The sequence below is a fragment of the Tyto alba genome, unplaced genomic scaffold, assembly GCF_018691265.1.
Source record: "Tyto alba isolate M040663 unplaced genomic scaffold, T.alba_DEE_v4.0 Super-Scaffold_39, whole genome shotgun sequence".
Lineage (NCBI taxonomy): Eukaryota > Metazoa > Chordata > Aves > Strigiformes > Tytonidae > Tyto > Tyto alba.
In genome coordinates, this window is record NW_024881314.1 from 14,805,619 (window position 1) to 14,826,949 (window position 21,331).

The 21,331-nt window shown below is 50.3% G+C and overlaps 1 protein-coding gene and 1 pseudogene across 1 annotated transcript; both read left to right on the top strand.

Moving 5' to 3' along the window:
• Positions 1–1,441: 1,441 nt before the first annotated feature.
• LOC122154358 lies at positions 1,442–8,447 on the top strand (annotated as a pseudogene).
• A 2,077-nt stretch (positions 8,448–10,524) lies between these two features.
• LOC122154380 (PHD finger protein 7-like) lies at positions 10,525–18,920 on the top strand. Its single transcript, XM_042802585.1, has 14 exons — positions 10,525–11,002; positions 11,730–11,800; positions 14,052–14,152; positions 15,149–15,281; positions 15,701–15,832; positions 15,953–16,077; positions 16,347–16,441; positions 16,536–16,637; positions 16,927–17,051; positions 17,139–17,301; positions 17,391–17,494; positions 17,711–17,824; positions 17,976–18,094; positions 18,261–18,920. The coding sequence occupies exons 6-14, from the start codon at positions 16,026–16,028 to the stop codon at positions 18,836–18,838; spliced, it is 1,452 nt and encodes a 483-aa protein (XP_042658519.1). The 5' UTR covers positions 10,525–11,002; positions 11,730–11,800; positions 14,052–14,152; positions 15,149–15,281; positions 15,701–15,832; positions 15,953–16,025; the 3' UTR covers positions 18,839–18,920.
• The last annotated feature ends 2,411 nt before the right edge of the window (positions 18,921–21,331 follow it).

A 21,331-nucleotide genomic window follows, 5' to 3' on the forward strand; every position in this document is an offset into this window, starting at 1 on the left:
CACGTCCCTTCTTAAATACGTTATCGCAGAGGCGCAGCTGATTGGCTCAATTTCCCAAACAGAAGTGGAGCTGACGTGGAGCTGGGGGAGCTTTGAGAAGCTTCTCACAGGGGGCTGCCCCGATAGCCCCTCCCCTGCCACCAAAAAACTCCACCACTCACTCAACCCAGGACAGGATGAGGAGGACGACAAGGAGGAGGAGGACGAGGAGGAGGAGGATGAGGATGACAAGGAAGATGAAGGAGGAGGAGGGGGATGAGGACGAGGAGGAGGACGAGGACAAGGAGGATGAGGAGGTGGACAAGGAGGACGAGAACGAGAAGGAAGACAAGGAGGAGGACGAGGAAGATGAGGAAGAATAGGATGAGGAGGAGGAGGAGGACGAGGTGGAGGACGAGGAGAGTACAAGGAGGAGGAGGAGGAGGAGGAAGAGGAGGAGGAGGATGAGGTGGATGAGGACGAGGAGGGGGACGAGGAGGGGGAGGATAAGTAGGAGGACGAGGACGAGGAGGTGGATGAGGAGGAGGATGAGGAAATTATATATTTTTATAAAGATTGGCTTCATTCATTTATAACAGCAGTATCAGACACCGGCCGTTTTGCTTCCGAATAGAATAACTCTGTGCCTGGCAGAGCAGCACAACGGGGGCCTGCACAACCACCCGCTGCACGAGGACCCTGCACACGTGCGCCTATTGACGAGCGGAATCATGACTTTACAACCAGTAAGGTTATAAAGTAGGTATGTTTATTCAGCACTGGGCACAGGGGGGAATCATTCCTCCAGAAACGTGCGTGCCCTGGAGCCAAAAGAGGCTCCTTTTTATTGTGTAAAACGTTACATATTCATTAACTCCAATACACATGCATCACAATTCTGGGAATAGGGAGGGAATATTACAATCAGTTCGAGAAATCATTAACATACCCCACCCCAAGTCCCTCCATGTCACACCTGCGCAGTGCTCCCTGGAGGTCGTGGGCAGGGGTCTGCAGATGAAGGCCCGTAGTCTCCTTCACTGTGTTCGCTAGCTGACCCTTACTTCTGCGCCAACTCAGTCCTGTGGTCACGTACACCTTGTCCTTCAGGTCTGGGCTAATTTGCACTCTTTGTATTTCTGGCTCAGTGGTTTCAGTTCCCCTCTTATCTCAGGGACAAGAGGTACCAGCGATGGCCCGTCCTGTCTTCCTTCCATTCACTCACACGGGAGTTGCCGGCCTTTGATGGAGGCCACCTGGTGAGCAGCCCCTGAGGGGGGGCTATTGGGTTAATGTTTCCTCAGATTACTATTGCACGAGGGCCCTGAACGCGCATCCCTGTCGCACGCGGCTCTTTGCATGCCCGCTGCCCTCGCAGCAGGCGCTGTGCGCACGCGTGCACACTGGGGCCGGGACTACAACTCCCGACGTGCCTCGCGCGGGCGGTCAGTGGAGCCACGCGATGATTGGCTGCAAAGGGGGCGGGGCCACGGCGCGCGGCGGGGCCCGCCCACTGGCAGTGTCAGCAAAGCAGCGGGACGGGTAGGAGGGTCTTGTGGAGCCCCTAAGTGGGGCTGAGGGGGGCTCCGTGCCTTGGGGGTGGCTGCGGCCCCCGGGGGGCCTGGGAGGGGGGTGGGCCCCGGGGGTGCCGGGGAGTGGGGCTGTGGAAAGGCTCAGAGCCCCTCGGGGGACCGAGGAGCGGGGGGGGGGGGCTGCGGGCGGCCCCGGGGTTGGGGAGTGGGGCGGGGGGGGCTGGGGGGACTGGCGGGGGGGGCTGGAGAACGGAGCGGGGGCTGGGAGCCGCCAGCAAGGGCTGGGGAGCCCGAGCCCGGGGGGGCTGCGAGCCGGGGGGGTCCCGCCCTTTCCCTGCCCGCCCCAGGCCCCAGCCGGGGTCCCGGCCGAAGCCCCTCAGGGAGCTGATTTGGCCGCCCCGAGGACGGCTGGGGGGGCAGCCCCGAGCTGCTCGGCTGGGGCCTCGTTCTTGGGGCAAGAGGCAGCGGGGGCCTGCGCAGCGCTGGGAGTTGGCGCTGAAAATCCCAGCTCGGGGGGGTCGGGGCTGCTTCCCCGCGCCCGTGGCGGCTCCTGCTCCGCCAATTCCAGTCAGCAGCCCGCAGCTTCATCCGGGCTGCTTGGGGTTGTGCTCTTCTTCAAACTCCAGTTGCAGAAATCAGGCTGGTGTTTGAACAGTTTTTGGTCGCTGTGATGACTGCAACAGGCTTCAAAGATGGACCTCAGCAATTCAGTAGTCCCAGACCTTCCCCTTTGTGCATTTAATTAAGGAATAATTTGAAAACTGATGAAAACTAATGGGTGTTTGGGCCGTGCAGAGTCTTTCTTTGCATGGGAGAATAGATTTTGGTTTCTTGGCTTAGTTACTGTCCATGGAGGCAAGGAAGGAGAAACCAAGCAGCAGTGATGTCTTTTCTTTAGATTTAAGACATGCATAAAAACACCTAACTAAAAGAAGCCAATGTTAAATTGTCTTGTTTAATGTTAGCAGGAAGCTGATGGGAATATCCTTAAATCAAAACTGATACAAAACAGAAATGTGTCCTAAGCGTCTGCTGTGTGTAGCGTCACCCTTAGTGGATTTCAAACCCTTTAATTTCCTGGTGATAGGTTATAAATGTTTAGAGCAATGCAATAAATTATATTAAGATGGTAGCAACTTGATTATTTTCTTATATCCACAAATGTTTTTTAAAAAAGTCATTGGATTTCTAATTTAGGTCAAGTTATCTAAAAATCATAAGCAGGACTTTTTTTTTTCTCATTTATATTAATTCGGGTAAAAGAGCAGAAGTTGATTTGGAAACCTGTAAGCTGAAGGGTGTTTTCCAGTGAGGTTTTGGTTTGTTTATTTTCTTTTTGCTTTTGTGAAGTCCTCAATATTATATTTTCTCCCTCATTATTTCCAGGCTGCAGAACCAGCCTGAAAGGCACGGTGGAATTACTTTTCCCATTAGCTGGGCTCCTCCTAAGGATATAGATTGCATCCATACTCAGAAGCCAGTTGCAGCAACGAAGCCGTTTCAGGTATTTGAAGAGGAAGAAGAACTGAATCACCAGTAAACAAGAATGTAAAATTTGTTAACCTCTTGAGTTTTTCAGGACAAACTTAACATGAGTTTCCTTTACAAGCTGGTGGTTCTTGGTAAACTGAATAACTTGGTCAAAGAATGGATTTCAGAATTTGGTGAGAGCAAGGTAAGGGTTTTTTATATGCTCTTGTCAAAACAGCTGATGCCTTTTTATTTCTTTTAAAGGCCATACTACTAGGATTTATGCTGAAGTGGAACTTTCAACTTTCTTCTAAAGTATTGAGGAGAGCTGTAGTAACTGCCGTTGAAATAAGGTAGAAAAGGTACTACAGTTCACAATCTTGAAGTCCCTGGGGCACTGAATAAATGTGTGAAGTGGCTCTGTGGGTTGACTTGTAGCAGCTAACAAAGCTGAAACAAGGGATTGTGGGGTGAGCTAGATGGGAAATGGGCACTAATCTCGCCCAAACAGCCTGCAGCACCCAGTGTGGTTTGAAACTATTGCACTAGACTTGCCCTTTGCAGAGATTGTGTTTATTTATGTTCATCTGCTGTGGGGAAGACTAATAATAGGTCTTAATTTCTGTAAATTAATGAAAGGACTGATACATTACTCATCTCTTTTTGAGTTGCAAGCACTCATTTCAGAAAAACAGTAGCAGTCTATTAGACTAACAACTCAGTCTGGGAGTGAGAAAACACTGTTTATGGAGGCTGTTGTAGTCTTTCTAAAGAGCCGTATGCTACCTAAACTTGCACATAGGTCAATGTGTATCTTATATTATAAAGTAAACACTTTCTCTTCTACACACAGAATCTTCCTCCTTCAGCAGCAGCAGCAAATGTTGGTGGCAAAATATTACATTTGGTTCTTACAAGCTTCGAGTACACACTAAAGGTAGAACTTCTTTGTCCAGTCATAGTTCTGATGTTTGAAAGTGACTTCCAACAATAACAGAAGAAATGGAATCTCTCTGCAGGTGCTGACATAGATGCTGTTTGTGTTGCTGCTAGACATGTAGAAAGATCGGATTTTTTCAGTTGTTCTTTGAAAAACTGAAACATCAGGAGGAAATAAAAAACCTAACAGTGAGTAAGCGCTCTCCGTGATAATCGTGCAACTTCTACAGTAAGAATGTTCATGTTAAAGACTTATATTGGTAGAGGATGTCTTACAAGACAAAACTTTAAAATACATTGTTTCTGAGTCCCTTCTAAAATGCTATCTTATGCAGCATGAAAATGCTGAAGTCAAGCTTTTGGTTCCTTTCCCAGTGGCTGTACACCACGTAAGAATCTTTGTGGTCCGCTTCTCCCCTGCCCTTGGTTTGAGAATGAGTCGGCTGTATCAAAAAGCAAGGCTGTCCCTGGGAGCCCTGCTGTCATCTCAGGTGCAGTAAGGGGCCTGGACATGCACGCCGGGGAGGAGGGGCAGCCTGAAAACTCAGGAAGTTGACGGTGATGTGGAAAGGCTCCTGTCAGTCCCTTGGCCGTGCTGTTCCTCTGGATAGACTTTAGGAGCTCTCGTTCATCCTCCTCTGGCCACGTTCCTCTCTGGCTCCTCAGCCTGAGCCTTTGTGGCCGGGATGCACACTGTCAGCTTTCCAGAACGTTCACAGGGGCTGTGCTGGGAACACAGAACTGCTGTGTAAAATGCCCCTCGGGTGCATGCATTGCGTACCTCGCAGGTAAAACTGAGCTCCTGGGAAGTGCTTCTCAGCCTGGGCTTCCTCACGCAGACGGTTTGAAAGACTTCATGTGCATAGCTACGGAGCCTTTGTTTAGGTGACTGTCACCTGAAAACAGACTCTCAGTGGGCTGTGGCACAGTTCTGACAAGTGCTCTGCAAAACTGAAGACTGTGCCAGAAGGTAGCTGACAGCATCTCAGGCACGGTAGAAAATAAAAATAGAGAAGACTAGTGTGCGCTGTCAAATGTGGACAGAGTTGGTTAGATTTCTCTGGATGTTAACCAGCAGTAAGATAGCTAGAGAAATCTCTTTCTTCCTCACTGCCAGGGTAAGTACCTTACAGCCACTGATCCTGGTGGCTCATTGGCACTGTTTGTTCATTTCAATCCATGATCAGCCTCAGAATCTCTTGGCTAAATAGCTTTTTAAAGCCAGTATTAGTACAGTATTAGTGCTCTACTGCTTGCAGCTTACTACCAATTTTTTTGGTTTGGAAGCAAGTCAGTCTTTATACCAAATAGTTTAGCAGTGTAAATTCTGTATTTTATCACAGTTTAGGGAAAAGATTAAAGTAGCAAGAAATACTTTCTTACACAGTGATCCTCTCCTTTACAGGCAGTTGAAGATACGTGTGTATCAGTTGTCAAGTTTGAGTTTGATGGCATCGAGGTAAGAATTTTGCTTTTTTTCTTTAAGTAAGGATTTTTTTTTTCTTGCTTTGGAATAGAACAACTTTTCGGGGACTTGTGACCTTGCTATTTTACAAGGTTTTTGGTACCTTACAGTGTATTTAGGAAACTCTGATTAAACAGCCTGACCACAGCCTATCCCAGGAGAAGGCACTGCAGTAAAATGGGAGCTGATAGGAAAAGAAGCCCCTAGGAAGCCTGGCGGGCACGGGAACATCAGGGACACCTCTTGCTAAGCCTGTGCTGCAGGCCAGGGTAGCCCACTGGAACAGCAGTTATGTCACAGGGATTGTGCAGCATGGGAGTAGAGACAGTGTCCTTGCCAACCCTCCTGAGCTCTGACAAACCAGCTTTCTGCAGGGGGACGGGGATAGTGTAGCTCACCGTATGGATCATGTGAGCAGACTAAATGTTTTGTTGCAAATCAAAAATGAAGTGGTTGTGAGACAAATGGTATGGAAGATGAAAAGTGAAAGCCCCCATTTGACTCTTGCCCAGGTTTTTCAGCTGCAGGAATCCTTGTATCTTGAATGCATCTCACACCGTGAGCGCAGACCTGCATGCTGTAGTACCTCAGCACGTTACTGCTTGGTGTCACTATCGCCAAGACCTTCAGTGACCTTCTTGTGGCCTCTCTCTGGTACAGACGTTCACAGAATAATTTTCTTGCCTCAGACTCTACTATAGACCAGATGCTTTGGGATCAAAAGGGCTTACCGCAGAAAGGAAATGCTCTCTCCTTTGCTGAAGTGTAGTTGAGGTGGCTGAACTTGCATCTTAATTTTATGATTTATGTTCTCTTTTAATGGAAGATGGAAATTGAGAGTAATCTTTTCAACTTAAAACCCCCTTCCTTTCCCTAGCTTAAAAAGGCGGGATACAGTGACGGTTTTGTAAATAAAATATGGAACTTCTAGCAATTCTCTTGAGTTTTCTGGCAAGTAAATCTCTCGGGACATGTATCTGTAGTCACATAGGTCTAAATACAAATGTTAACCACTCTGTAGTCTTGACTAGCTTTTCCCCCACTAATGTGCTGTTTGAAAATGATGCAGCATTCGAACTCACACTTGGCACTTTTTCCCCTCTTAAGATGGATCTCATGTTTGCCAGACCATCTGTGCAAACTTTTTCTGATAATCTTGATCTCAGAGGTGACTCGTGTCTCTGAAGCCTGGATACGAGATGTATGCGGAGCTTAAATGGTAAGCATATTTACACTTCTTTAAAAAGAAAGTGTTACAGAGCTTGGTATAGAATGCACATGGCACAACCCATCGGTTTCTGTACAAGTTGCAGAAACTGATCTCCTGTCTACTTGAGATCTGAGGAGGTGGCGAGTGGGCTTAAACTGAGATGCTTCAAGGAGTTGTGTGTTTAGATAGACCTGTATCTCATGTTTCTTTGATCAGGGGGTGTGCACTGTTCCAGTTCACCATAGAAACTGCTTCAGATGAATAGGTAGAGCATTTGATAGAGAAGAATTTGTGGAGATTCATTAAAATATATATATATATATTTAAAATACCTGAAGCCTAACTTACTCACCGTTTAACACTGACTGGTTTGATTGTTCCCTGCTGTCGAAAGAAACAGCTTTTGGAATCCTCCAGAAAGGCCTTATTAAAAATTGTATTCTATAAACTGTGAAAAAGCTGCTGAGGGCATCAGTTACCTGGAGTGATACTGAATGTTGCGTGTAATCTGTAATTTTTAAGGAAATACAAAGCAAGTAATCCAAACTTGTTTTCATAGGCTTGAACAATGAACTGTGAGCTATTGAGCCAGGATAGCATAAAACTGACTTGTACCCGTTACTAGGAACTGCTGCACTTCAACTTTTTTCTTAGAGGCTGCAGAGCTACTGATGAAATACTGCATCCAGAGCCAAATGAAGAGAACTTCCAGCTCACTCTCTGTGCAATTAAACTGTGGGCAAAATGTGAGTAAGGGGATTGTTCGTGATCTTTAAACTTTTCACAGGCACCTCGTGCTGAAAAAATAAGACCATTAGTAGTACTTCACCTTTGGATAGCTGTTTAAATGATGGCTTTTAAACTAGAACCTGTTCTTCAGTTTAGATTCACGGTCTGTCCGTGGGGTTGATTCGGTGTGGTTTTTAATGGGGGTAGAGTGGGGAGAAGAGGGGAGTGCCTACAAGACAAGGTGCTGCATTGCTTATCAGGAACCTGACTAGAGGTGATAAAAAGGCAAGTTAAGTATATAAACTTGATACGTAAGGAATAAGAAAATACTGATTGCGTATGTGTCTAGAGCAAGTGCTACAAGAACGGCAGAATTTTTTGTAAGGGAAGTTGGAGTGAAGCAATAGCTGTAGCAGTGTAGGCAAATTCCAGAGTAGCAGTATTTTGGGAAGTGGTGTGGTCATGATTCTTCTGCTCATCACTGTTAAGGACCAACAATTTTGGCCTCATTGCATTGCAAAAGTAACTGACTTGGAGGCTAAAGTGTACTGAGTATTCTACAGATTGTGAAGTTGGTGCTGTAAATTTGAAGGAAGGTCCTTGGGTATTGAAGGACTGCAGGCTAATGACACGTACCCATTCTAGGACATGGCATTTACTCCAGTGTGCTGGGATTTCTTGGTGGGGTTTCCTGGGCAGTGCTAGTAGCAAGAACAGGTCAACTCTATCCAAATGCCAAGAAAGGCAAAGCCAAGAGGAGAACAATAACTGCACTCCCAAAAGGGGAGGAGCAAACTGAGGGAGGGCAACTCATCAGCCCCTTTCAGAGTTTCAACACTTGAGATAAACAGAAGAAATAAAATTGTAGGAAGTTAACAGTGGCCGAGAAGCAGATTATAAATCCACCTGATCCAAATCTCAGAAAGACTTTCAATATTGATTTGTGTGAATACTAGACCGAGGCAGAAAATTAAGTGTTTGCTTCTGCTTTCCACGTCACGAGAAGATAACTTAAATGGGCTAAACAGTAGCGAGAAGATGCTCAAGGCAATAGCAGAGCTTACTGGTTTCCTCCACTGGACCAACTGTGCAGTGAACCAACTTAACACGGCCAGTCTAAGGATGTCACTGAAGTTGCTTAAAAAAAAAAAAAAAAAAAAAAACAACAAACACGTAAGTCCTTATCCTGGAATGTGAAGGCAGCACCTTGGCTCCCACACAGGGTGGCAGAGATGGCCCAGCAGGGTCATGTCCCGACGTTCCAGGTCAGATAAAGAAAGTGCTGGCTGTGTTTGTGGGGTCAGTTTGACGTATCTTTTCTGTTTTCTAGAAGCCTGGGGAAGGACGCACTATGCGGTAGGACCGGTGCCACTTTAGCCCTGAGGTTCAAAAACTGCACATCAGTGCAACTCCCTGCATTGCCTTCATCACCAAATAAACCAGACTTGCTTTCTCCAGGGTGGTGGGAACAGGAGCTCACAAGTGGATTCCAGCTACACCTCAGGGTAGCAGTTAGCACATGCTTAACTTTAACTTTAAAGCCCACCCACTGGCTATTAAAGGTCACATGAACCCCAGAGATCTAATGAAAGGAAAACCAAACAAACCAAAAAAACCCCACGACAATATCCCAGAAAACACTACACCCCGTTTCCCACTCCTGAAGGAAGCCGGGTTCACATGACACGTTGGGGTCCCCCCCTCACCCCGGGAACTTGCCAGCCTCCAGCTGGGGAGCCGGAGCATTTGTCCCCCCGCTGCCCGGGGGCAGCTGCCAAAGCAGCGGTGCAGCCAGGAGAGCAGCTCCCACTCGGGCTGGCCATGCCCATGGAACCAGAACACTACACAGAACAACCCACAAGACATCAGGTGTCCAAGCAAAAAGGCCCCGGTGTGCCAAAAGAAATAAAAGATTGAACGCTGAAGCAGCTGGGCAGGAATGCTCCGCAGTGAGCAGCTCCATGATGTCTGGCACTCCTCTGCAGGTACAATTCTACACGGCACTCCACCAGACACAGGGACACTCAAGGGACTATTGAAGCCTTATTTAAGATACTCAAAATGCAGTGACTTTCACTTTCCATTAATGAGAAGAGCGTCACCGAATCGTGGTTGCATACTTCAACAGCAGTAGCTTAGCAGAACTGAAATGTGTGGCAGGACTTTGGAGTGAGCTTTTCAAGGATCTTCCAAGGCAGCCATGGAACCCTGCAGAAGCCCCATGGAAACCTCTGTCTGGGATAGTAGAGGTGTAAAAAAAAAAAAATCCTTTAAGATAACAGGGGGAATGTATAGTAAAGAAGGGGATCCTTACCTACAACCCAATAGATCAAATGCTACCCCAAGAGTCCTATTCGTTTAAACACACCATGTTGGAATACCATGGCAGTGACGGCATGTGGCAGTTTCAGCCCTGGCACTGAAGGACGTTGAGCATCTTTCAGATCGGGGAAGCAAGCGGGGATAGAGAAAGGCCGCTGACAGCTGCAGCTTAGTGCCCTTTGGATCCCAGCATCTTTACTGGTGCTGTGTAAAAGGGAGCATTCTATTGGCTTTGCAAAAAAATATTTGGGGGTGCTTTTATTAAAATCATGATTCTTGAGGGGTTTCTAAATTCATGCTTTTATTAGCATGAGACTGAAACCTGATATTAATATTTTCAGGCCAAAGTTGTTAAATGCTTTCTGCATAGCATTCAGGATTTTTCAGTGGGTTTGGTTTTTTTTTTGGTCTCCCTGTTATTCTGCAGCATAAAGATTACCCACAGAGTTATATTTCTCTTCTCACATTGAAGATGTAAGTATTTGCATGCCCTGAGCTGCATGAAGAATATAAAAAGTATACAATTGCATAGCAATTAATACACATCAGCAAGACAGAATTTCTTTGGCACTTATTTCTTGCACAATAGGCCAGGTGACCATTTAAGCCCCAATGTCTTCACCACTTGCTCTGTCCTACTGTAACAACATCACTTTTTAAATATTTAAAGATTTGCTTTAATAAAGAACTGTGAATAATTATTTTGCCCTATCCTTGATTTCTCCCTGCTTTTCAGAGACGTTTTTTTCTCCTGCATTTCAAAATACTACATTGTTTATTGCCTGCTGCCACACTGTCCTGGTTTCAGCTGGGTTAGAGCTAATTTTTTTCTTCTTCGTAGCTAGAATAGTGCTGGATTTGGGATTCAGTGTGGGATTTGGTATGAGAAGAATGTTGATAATATACTGATGGTTTTAGTTGTTGCTAAGGAATCCAGGACTCTCCACCTCCCCGTTTCTGGTTACACACAGGAAAACACATTTTATCACTCCCCTGCCCCTAGCACAAGACTTTGAAAGTTGTCGTTGCTCGCAGAAAGAGCCGACATCAGTACAGTTACCTTCTGGGCTGGATATTTGCTTGTTTTCACCAAGTATCAATCAGCAAAAGAGAAAACTTGAGATGCCATTCCAGTTCAAGACTCAAGAGGGAAAGGAAGATAGCCCGACGCACAGAAATCCGGGTGTGGGTTTGCTGGACTTCCAGCATGTTGCATGGACTGGCAGCAACGACAGAGAGCTGGAGCAGGACTCTACAACCTGGGGAACACGTGCTTCCTCAACTCCGTCCTGCAGTGCCTGACGTACACACCCCCTCTGGCCAGCTACCTGCTCTCTCGGGAGCACAGCCAGTCAGGTGAGTGCTTTTATGAAATATCTCCTTGGAAATCGGTTGGGCGCTTCCCAGGGTTTCCCAGAATCTGCAAGTTGATTTAGGAGAAAAGCAGCCCTTCTTTGTCAGTCCTATAGTGGGTGTTCTTGGAACACTGAAGCCGAGAAGCTGCTTGTCTTATGTAGGTGTGTTCATCTTCAGAAAGGCACCTCTTCCTAGCCCCGGGTCTTGGTCCCTATTCCTGCAAGTCAAACTCTCTTTGTTTATTGCACAGAAACTTATGTCAGTTTAGTGGCCCTATGAAGAATGTCTTCTATGCACTAAAATGTCCTGGCCTTGTTGGGACACTGGCACCTTGGGAGGAGTGGAGACTGTTCTTATAACTTCAAGATCTCCATCAGGTTTCCCATGGCTATGGGTATTTTGCTAACTTGAGAAGCTTCCTTCCCTCCCTCCCTCCCTCCCTCTGCAGGTCACCAGCAAGGCTTCTGCATGATGTGCACGATGGAAGCACACGTTAACAAGGTCAGGTATTCCTCAGGCAGTGCCATCCAGCCTTGGGCTGTCGTCAGTGTGCTCTCACGTAAGTCATTTCAGGTGCTCTTACAGGATTTTTTCCATTCTTTTAGGAGAGAACTACTAACTTCTTTCTTAGGAATAGGAGAACATTCTGAGCCTGGCATGCAGGAAGACACCCATGAGTTCTTATGCTGACTTCCCCTACCACCAACCATTTTGATTTGCCTTCCAGTCACGTGCTTGAGCTGCAACGCGGTCTCTGATTCCTACGAGCCCTTCCTGGATATTCCACTGGATATAAAAGTAAGAGGTTTGGCAACTGTGCTTCAAGACGTCCCAAGGCCCCTGTAGCTTTCCAGAATGAACATGGTTGACTTAAAAATGCATACTGTGAACACAGGAGCGCTTGGTGGTGGGTGGGGTGTGGAATGGACGGTGTCCTCCTGGGAGGCCATGGCACTGCTCTCCCTGTAGGTGCTGGCTTTAAGCTGGACAAGCACCCATTATCCTCACTGCACCCTTGATAGACTCTCATCCCTCTTTCTTTTGCCCTCCCTCAACACCCATCTGGCTCCTAGGCTGATGGGTTGTGTTGTTTTCCTTACCGACGATCCTTCACACCATCGGGAGCTGAACTGAGCGGTGGCACAGGGATGGAGCTCTTGATAGCCCCAGGAATCCCCAGGAAATGAGGGAAATGTCGACCATAATACCCTCTTTCTGCCTCCTCCTGGACACTGCCTGGGGGTTCGCAGTGGCTCTCCTCAGCGTCATCTAGCTGGGTTTTTGTGTAAACTCCTAGTGAGTGCTTGGGCGAGGGTATTTCCCGCAGGTCACTGCTCTCCTTTCTCACTCCTCCAGGCAGCCTCATCTGTCACCACAGCTCTGGAGGAATTTGTGACACCCAAGCAGCTGGATGGCGGGAGTAACTGACTCTCTTAAGACGGGATCATAGTTACTAACTGGGCTCAGCTGCAGAGGTCATGCCTCCCCGTGGTCCCGCCGGATACCCTCCTGGGTAACTGAAGTGGCCTCTGCCCCAGTGTGATGAGATATGGTTACTTCCTCCCTATCAAGTGACTTCACCAACCACTTGATAGTATTTAATTGGTGGTACAAAATTTCGGAGTCTAAATTGACTACCCAGAGCCTGGCCCACGGGCCTATGTTGGGCGCAGTCTGACAGCTTGTAAGGGAGTGCTGTCCAGCTTAAATTTTACCCTTACCTGGAACTGGCAAAATGTGTCTATCAGCACGGATAGCTTTTGTGTCTGTGGGCACGCGAACAAGTCTTTTGGACTTGCGTGGCGATGTGGTCCCTCGTACCATCAGAGACCACACTAAATTGGTGGAACATAGTAGGTGGGGACTTGTTCTTTTTATGACGCGTCTTTAAAACCGAAATTGACACTAATAATTGGACTTGACTAAATTTTCACCAATTTGGACCCAGGTGGATGGGCCACCATTACTTAACTCAGAAAAGAAACATATATAATTTATATGTGCTTGATAAATAGCCAGTAAGATGATTACTAACGACATATTAGTACTAGATCCTGCGGGAAGGTGCTGCATGTCATCCATCATAAGTCACCTTTTCACACAGGTTTAATGGACAATAATGAGACACAGCACTTTTTCGTATGGCCTTATGGTACTAAATAGCCGTAAAATAGCGTAAGGCTGTGTGAGACAGGAGAGCTTGCCTGGCCACCCGGGGCAAGGCAGGGTGCATTTCAGCACTGGGCTCTGTGCTTGGCTTCAAGGTGTCACAAGATGGTTGCTGCCACCAAGAGGTTTACCGTCCACCACGCGCCCAGGGTTCTCACATTTTGTTTGAAAAGGTTTGAAGATTTCACCGATGGGAAGATCAGCAACATGCGTACACAACTGGAGTGCAAGTTTCTCTTCCTGAAGCGGATTTCCCGAAGCAGTGCCCTCATGTTGCATTTTTCATGCTTCCTTCTGGGGAGAGGAGAGTTCCCGTGGGAAGACAAGCGTGTACTCTGCTCCAACTGAGCTGCTTTGGCCGACAACACTTTCCTGCCAGCCTAAGACATCACTTGAGGGAAAACCAAGTGTTCATGAGCCCCAGAGATGTTTTTATACACCTCTGGCCCCTGCTCTTTGAGGGCTATTTCGTGTAGTATTTCAGGATCATTTCGGAGCCCTCTTGGTCTCTCCGTAGGTCGTGGAGTATCCCGAGTATCTGGATCTCCACCCATACATGTCGCAGACAACTGGAGAACCGCTCCTCTACTCCTTATATGCTGTCCTGGTACACAGTGGTGACAGCTGTCAGGAAGGACACTACTACTGCTACACAAAGGTTAAGAGCAACTTCCTTCCAAAGAAGGGAAAAATGTGTGCTGGGGAAGACAAATTTGCATGGCAAGGTTACTGGCAGCCAAGGTTTTGGGAAAGAAGGTCTCCTTAGGGGCTGGAGTGGATTTGATTTGGTGTGTGTACTCTTGGTTCTGTAGTTTTCTGCCTGTGTTCTTCTGGAGAAACCACGCAGTTCATCTCCACATATCGATGCCTTTTTTCACAGGCCAGCAATGGACGGTGACACAAGATGGACGATACATCTGTGAACTGCTGAGACATCGACACAGCTCTCAGGCAGCAAGCCTACTTACTGTTTTATGTCAGGTAAAAACAAGTCACAAAATGTGTTTGGAATGGGTTTCCTTTTCCTGGCTTTGCTTTTTGTTCTTCTCAGCCTCTTTCTGTTTCTCTTTCTGTGTTTCTCTTTCTGTCATAGGAAACAATTACTACCTTCATCCTTCAGAGCTGTCAAATCTGACCTAACCCTTGCCAGTCCTTGTCTTTCCTTGTCGGGCTTTAGGCTGCTGCCCTGCTGTAAACTGCTACCTGTCTGCTATCTGAAGCTGTCCAATGTCGAGGTCCTGGTAGTTAGAATAGTGCTGTGCTTTGGATTCAGTGTGGGATTTGGTATGAGAAGAATGTTGATAACACACTGATGTTTTCAGCTGTTGCTGAGGCATCAAGGACTCTCCAACTCCCCGTGTCCTGCCCGTGTGCACGTGCACAGGAAGCTGGGAGGGAGCACGGCCAGAGCACCGGACCCAAACTGGCTAAGGGAATATTCCCTGTCATGTAACATCATGCTCAGTGTAGAAAGGAGGGGCAGCCAGGAAGAGGGGGGCTCTCCCTCGCTTCCAGGATTGCCATTGTGGGATCTTGGGATTTTGGGATTGCTGGCCAGGAATGGGCTGGGTAGCAGTCAGTGGGTGGTGAGCAATCACATTGTGCATTGCCCATTTGTACTTTCTATTATTGTTATTGTTTCATTTTATTACAGTTACTAAACTGTTTTTATCTCAACCTATGAGACTCCCTTTACCCCTTCACTGGAAGAGGTTGCCCAGTAAAGTTGTGGCTGCCCCCTCCCTGGAAGTGTTCAAAGCCAGGTTGGATGGGGCCTTGAGCAACCTGGTCTAATGGAAGATGCCCCTGCCCATGGGAGGGGGTTGGAACTAGACAGTCTTGAATTTCCCTTCCGACCATTTTATGATTCTATGTTTCTCTGAAATGGAGGATGTCAGGGGCATAAAGACAAGATCTTGTTTCGACACCAGTCAAGTTTCCCATTGTCATCTTGGTTATGTCTTCTGTCTGTTGTAGAAACGGCTCCAAGAAAATGACTGAACCCCAGAGGAGGTGCTCAGATCTGCAACCTGGAGAAAGAGCTTATTCCCCACCGGCACTGTCCTACGCCCATTTCTTCCTCAGTCAGTGGGCGGCCGGCAGCGAGCAGGTGGGCTCTGTGGGACCACAGGGTCTGCCTTGCCTGACCAAGGCAGCTCTGGGGAGGTGGCCAGGGCACCAGATGAACAGTGGACTTATTTCTGGGATCTCTTTTCCCTCCCACAAGCTGCAGCTTTCTTCACAGTTGCAGCACTGCTCCCTCTCCAAGCACCCCACCTAGATCCATCCCATTTCTCCACCTTTGGCCCTTCTGCCTTTGCAGCCCTCCAGGAGAGCCTTTAGGATGCCCTTGGCTGTTCCCTCCCACAGCTCCTGGGGCTTCCTCCCAGTGCTGCCTCTGCCCAGGAGGAGCTCAGAGAGACTTTCCAGAGACTCGGGCAGCTCTGCTGTCTGGCCCCCCTGCCCAAAGGTCCCTCGAGAAAGAGTTTTAACCCGTGTTCCGCTTTTGGGATTGCCTTGCAAAACCAGCACTCATTGGGAACGAGCAGTCAATGCTAAAGGGGACCCTGCTGATGTCACTGTGGCCATTGTGACCCGCGGGGGACAAGCCTACATAAATCATCGCTGGGCTCAGGCTGTGCCTCAGTGCAACCTGGTGAGGTGAGGGGAGGGCAGGGGGGGACGGGGCTCGTGCAGGGCTGCCGAGGGAGGAGGGCGGCCCCATGCCTGGGGGCGCTGGGCCTCTGCTGCCAGCTGACCCGCGCCCTGCTTCTCCCCCAGAGTCAGCCGAGGAGCACTTGGGAGAGACACCCCAGCGCTGCAGGGACAGCGACTCTCCCAGCGCTCACCGTTGATGTGCACCATGTCTGCGAGGAAGCAGAAGGTCGACGACTCGATGGAGCCAGGTGAGAGCAAAGCATCCCTCCCGCAGCATAGCAGAGGAGCTGTCGGGGCGCTCAGCGTGGGGCCGAGAGCGGTGGCAGGGGCAGGCAGGAGCTCCCCAAGTGCCCCGGGGCAGGGCCCCTCCGTGCCACAGCCAGCGGGGCCCAGGCTGGGCCGTGGGCACCTGCTGCTGGGACACCCGTGCCTGCAAGGCCAGCCCTCAGGGACGCTTGCCCCGGCCCTGCAGAGATGAGCTGCTCATTCCCGCTGTCATTTGCTCTCTCCCCTCCAGCATGCATGCTGTGTGGCCGAGCAGAGGCTGACCCGGACATCTGTGGGTACAAACTGCAGGATCTGCAAGGGATCTGTGCCCATGTCTTTTGCCTGGTGAGTGCCCCCGGGGCTCCCTCCAGCTTGCCGACAGGCAGTCCCGGCCACGCTCTCCTCCTCATCACCTCCTCATATCGTCTCTCCTGCACAGTATTTTGCCAACGGCCTCTTCCAGCAACGGGTCAAAAACGTGGGCCTGATGGGATTCCTCATAGAGGATATTTGCCATACAGTCGAGCGGGCAGCACAGAAGGTGAGGACTGGACAAGCTCAGGGAGATCTGTGGTGCCACGGGAGCGGTGTGGGAGCTTAGCCCAGACCCCAAGAAAGAAATCCCAGCCCTTCCAAGCAGCTCTGGGACAAAAGTCTCGTGCCTAGCAGCTCCACAGAGCCTCCACCCAGCACAGGAGCCTCGTGTGCCGGGCGCATCCGCGGGCTCTGACCCAGCAGTGGGGCCACATCCTGCGCCCAGCCTGGAGGCGTGGGGCTGGCTGTGGAGGCCCTGTGGCTGCCGCTGATGGGGGCTGCTCTGCTCTTTCCAGCGCTGCTTCGTCTGTGGCAAGAGTGGGGCCACCATCACCTGCTGCCAGGAGGGCTGCGACCGCAGCTTCCACCTCCCCTGCGCCGTGGAGGGGGAATGCGTCACACAGTTCCTTCCTCAGTACAGGTACCTCCTCTCCCCTTCTCGCCACCACCGGGGAAGGACCCAGCCATTCCCACCTCCTCACCCTTCCCTTTCCTCTTGCCTCCCCAGGTCCTTCTGCTGGCAGCACCGCCCAGAGCAGGCAGTGGAGGCGGCTCCGGGGGAGAACACCGCCTGCCTCATCTGCCTGGACACTGTTGAGGACAGGAAGTCCTACGGCACCATGGTGTGCCCAGCGTGCAAACACGCCTGGTTCCACAGGGCCTGCATCCAGGTAGGAGCCCTTCTCTCGCCCATGGGGGGGCACGGTGGGCGCCCAGCAGCACCAAGGCCTCACGCCTGCTCCTCATGTTTCCCCTGCAGGGACAGGCTGCGCGCGCTGGCATTTGCTTCCAGTGCCCTCTCTGTAGAGACAGGTGTGCATTTCTCCTGGAGATGCTCACCATGGGCATCCGAGTCCCTTTCAGGTTGGTGTCCTGCCCGCCGCACCAGACAGGAGGGTGCCAGCGCTCTGCCATGCCAGGGACTGCCCCTGCGCTCCCGGCCCTCCGGCCTCTCCCCTCAGCCTGGGCTTCAGCTTCCCGCAGGAGTCGGAAAGCGGGCAGGGGGGGAAGAGCAGGGGCGCCCTGCATCTGCCTTGTGCCGGGGCAGCAGGGGCTCAGCAATTTTCCCTTGTGTTTCAGATTGCCGGCATGGGAGAACGAGCCTGCAGATGCAGCACCAAATGAGAGGCACAGCCGCTGCGATGCCCGTGAGTGCCTTTGCACAGGAGGCAGGCAGCACGCAGAGCAACAGGGGTAAGTTGCCCGAGCTGCACCCTGGGCTCTGCCCAGGATCTCTGTCTCACCAAGGGCTCAAAGCGGAGGGACGGAGAACAAGAGCTCTGCCGGACAATCCTGTGCTGCGGTCACTTTGTCCTCACAGCCACGCACCCGTTTGCTTCCCCAGGCCCTGGCAACTGCTCCTGTGCTGCTCCTGCGCTGCCGAGGGCACCCACAGACGCTGTTCCCACTTGGGGACCGACACGGCCATATGGGAGTGTGACAGCTGTGCTGGCCTGGGCACCGGTAAGAGGCAAAGCACTCGGGTGCCCCCGGGTGAGGCCTGGCAGCGGGTGCCCATTCTGGGCTTGGCAGAGCCCCTCTGCTCCAGGGGGGCTGGGGGCACCACTCTGGCCTCTCCTGCCGCGGGCCTGGGGGGCCGTGCCCGTGACCTTCCTGCTTCCCCTTACAGCCTCCAGTGGCAGCTCGGAGGTCGCGGGTCCCATCGCTGAGAGCCAGTCAGGATCGGGGCCGTCCCACAGCTCTCCAGCACCAGAGACCAGCAGCCCCAGCACCGGCAGCACAGCGGCACTGGGGTCCTCCTCTCACTCTGCAGCAGGGGAGAACAGCAGCCCCAGCAGCACTGGTGGCCAAGCGGCATCGGGGCCATCCCAAAGCTCCCCAGCGCCTGAGAGCAGCAGCTGCTCCAGCCCACCTGGGCCCGACCGCTTGCGAGACCACTCTCGCTCGCGGCGTCGGGCCCAAAAGCCCTACAGCCGGCGCACAAGAGGCCGTGGCAGGAGCTGTGCGCCAGCACCCAGGGCTGAGAGCAGCAGCCCCGCACAGCCGGTGCCGGGATGCTCCCGTGGCTCCCCGGTACCCGAGACCGGCAGCCCCAGCACCGCCAGCCAGCTGCCAGCGGGGTCCTCCCCCAGCTCTGCACGGCTCCAGAGCAGCTGCCGCCCCAGCCACCCCGGGCCCGTGCGGGGGCGAGACCGTTCCCGCTTGCGACGTCGGGCCCAGAACCCTTACAGCCGGCCCGGACGCTGACGCGCGACCAGCCCTGCGCCGGCCCTGCCTGCTGGCCCTGATCCCCCTCCAGTGTTACAATAAAGTTGGCCGTTCATCTCTGCCCGGGGAGATTCCACGCTCCTTTGTCGGCTTTCGCCTCCCCTCCCTTTCCCGAGGGGCAGCGTTAGGGGCTGGGCCCACAGGGTTGTCTTCTCCCCGGGGCTCGGCAGCACCTTCCCCAGACCTCCCTCCTCGCGGGCTGGCCTTGGCCGGCTGCCCAGCGCCATGGCCGTGGGCTTCGGGCCTCGCTGGCCCCGCAGCCTGCTCCGCTTCCCCGGGGAAAGTTCGATCACACAAGCGGCAAAGCGCCTCTGCTTTAAAAGTTCCCCTCAGAGTCACCTCTGGAGGTGTGACATGAAGGTTGCTGCAGATGGTGCTGCTGCAGTAGTAGCCAAAGGGCATTGCCCTTCCCCAGTTCCAGCTCCTGTTGCCCACCATGGTTGCTGCTGTACCAGCTGAAGTCTTCGTTCTTGCAGTAGAAGACAATAAATCCTTTTTGCATAGAGGTTGTAAACACTTGGTAAGGGACATGTTGCGCAGAGCTCAGGTGAGCCAGAGCAGCACCTGTTCCTGAGGCCTTGAGTCGCATCATACACCTCTGAGAGCAACAAATTCACATGGAGCTCTGTTGGAGTGTAACAAGGCACCTGGGCAATGTCCATTATCAGAAAGAATTTCCCACCTGTTGGAGACCAGCAAGCCCCTCTCTTGTGCAGGGAGGAGACAGAATTTGGTTGCAGAGTAACTGCTGAAGAGCTCTGTAGAAGTTGGCAGCGAGCTAGAAGCCTGAATCAAGAAATAAGGCGATCAAAGCGTGAAGGAAATCCTGTGGGGTGGCTGGGCAGACTGAACAACCCTCTGCTCTTTGGGCGAGCTACAGGTGGCCTTACGCTGTGTGCATTAAGTGTCTTCCTGAGAGGCCTTCCTGCCGCATGGAAGTTGATGCCTTAGAGGAGGGAGCTGCTGTCCTCTCTCAGGCAAGCAGGGGATTTTCTGTCAACAGAGGCAATGAGGAAAGGAAGGAGCTCTATAATTTCATGAACACTATACACAAGACAGCCTTCAACCACCACATCGCCCAGAAGTTCCAAACTGTGGTTTCACAGTGTTTTAAATGCACTTTCAATAACGATGTAGGCAGCAGTTACGCTCTACTTCTTACTACACTTCTAATAATCATACTGTGTCTGGATATACAAATGTCACTAGCATACAATATATTTTTAGGCCTAATGTAAAATGTTGCTTATGTCATTATAGATATCAGATGCCAGGTAAGAGGTCTCTCAAGTTTGATGAGTGACCTTGAGAGAGATCCCTGTTCAACAGGGAGATCACTGCCTTGCAGTCTGCTGCCATACAGGAGGTGTCGCTGGGCTCAATGGGGGTGTTGTCCAAAAATCTGGGTACTTTCACCTGGTGAGCAATAAGCCAAAAATACACAGAGTTGAGACATTTGTTTAATCCATATCTTCACAGAGATGGGTGCTATGTGCTAATTCCACAAAGCTAGCACACCTGTGTTAATACACAGTAAGCATTTATACATCCCGAGTGACAGTTATCAGTACTTTTTACTGTTAAATTTGGCCACCTTCGCTCACATTGGTCCTTGCAACATCTTGTCTCCATTTAAAGTCACAATATCCTCTTTTTTAACTGTGCATGTTCAGTGACAAAGGGACTTTTGTTGGTAGGGGGCTTTTTCCAACTCAAGGGTGGGTTTTTACTATGTTAATGAGGAAATCTCATTCATAGTTCAAGTTGTTCTCCTTTGTTCAACTAACAGCTTTTGTTCCTGTGTGCTTATCTTGATATTTCCCTGCTTGATGGTTTTATGGTGTCATCCCTTGTGCTTATCTCAGTATATCTTTGTTTTAATTACAGTGTTGCTTCTTCAGGTTCACTCTGTCGGCTTCATCAGTTCCTTTATCAATTCCTGGCATTCTTTCACAGCTCTCCTTTGGTCATTTTACCAATTAAGATGTAATGGGGGGGGGCTACAGATATTTATAGCTTAAAGTGATTGCCTTGTAGTCAAACCTTGCTTTGCTGTATGTGCAACAGTGCAGCTGTAGCAGCTGATGGAGGGGAAGACAAGCCCAAGGAAGAACAGAGCAGCAGCAACAACTCCACACAACACAGCAATGCAGAGCACAGCAGAGCAAAGTTAAGGTCTCCTACATCCCAACACAGTCACACCCATAAGACTATATTGATTCTTCACGGTTCATGCTCATCGCATTGCCAGAATAAGATGTTACTTGTGTTTAATTGTGATGGTGTGTAAAGCCATCATAATTCAACACCCCAAAACCATTCCAAACCAAGCTCTGTCATTTTGCACAATATGTAATTTTAATTTCCTGTAATACTTGGAGGCACCTACTTTGCAGACCCGTATGCTTAACACCTTTGGAGGTCTGTATGTCTTTGAATTTGTCACAGCTTACAGGCAAGCCAACAGCATGA

Excerpts from the sequence above, each read along its gene's own strand:
- LOC122154380 (XM_042802585.1), top strand. The coding sequence starts at position 16,026 with ATGTGCACCATGTCTGCGAGGAAGCAGAAGGTCGACGACTCGATGGAG. Across the intron at positions 17,302-17,390 it reads TCCACAGGGCCTGCATCCAG|GGACAGGCTGCGCGCGCTGG; the intron begins GTAGGAGCCCTT and ends TTTCCCCTGCAG. Across the intron at positions 17,825-17,975 it reads CAGCACGCAGAGCAACAGGG|GCCCTGGCAACTGCTCCTGT; the intron begins GTAAGTTGCCCG and ends TTGCTTCCCCAG.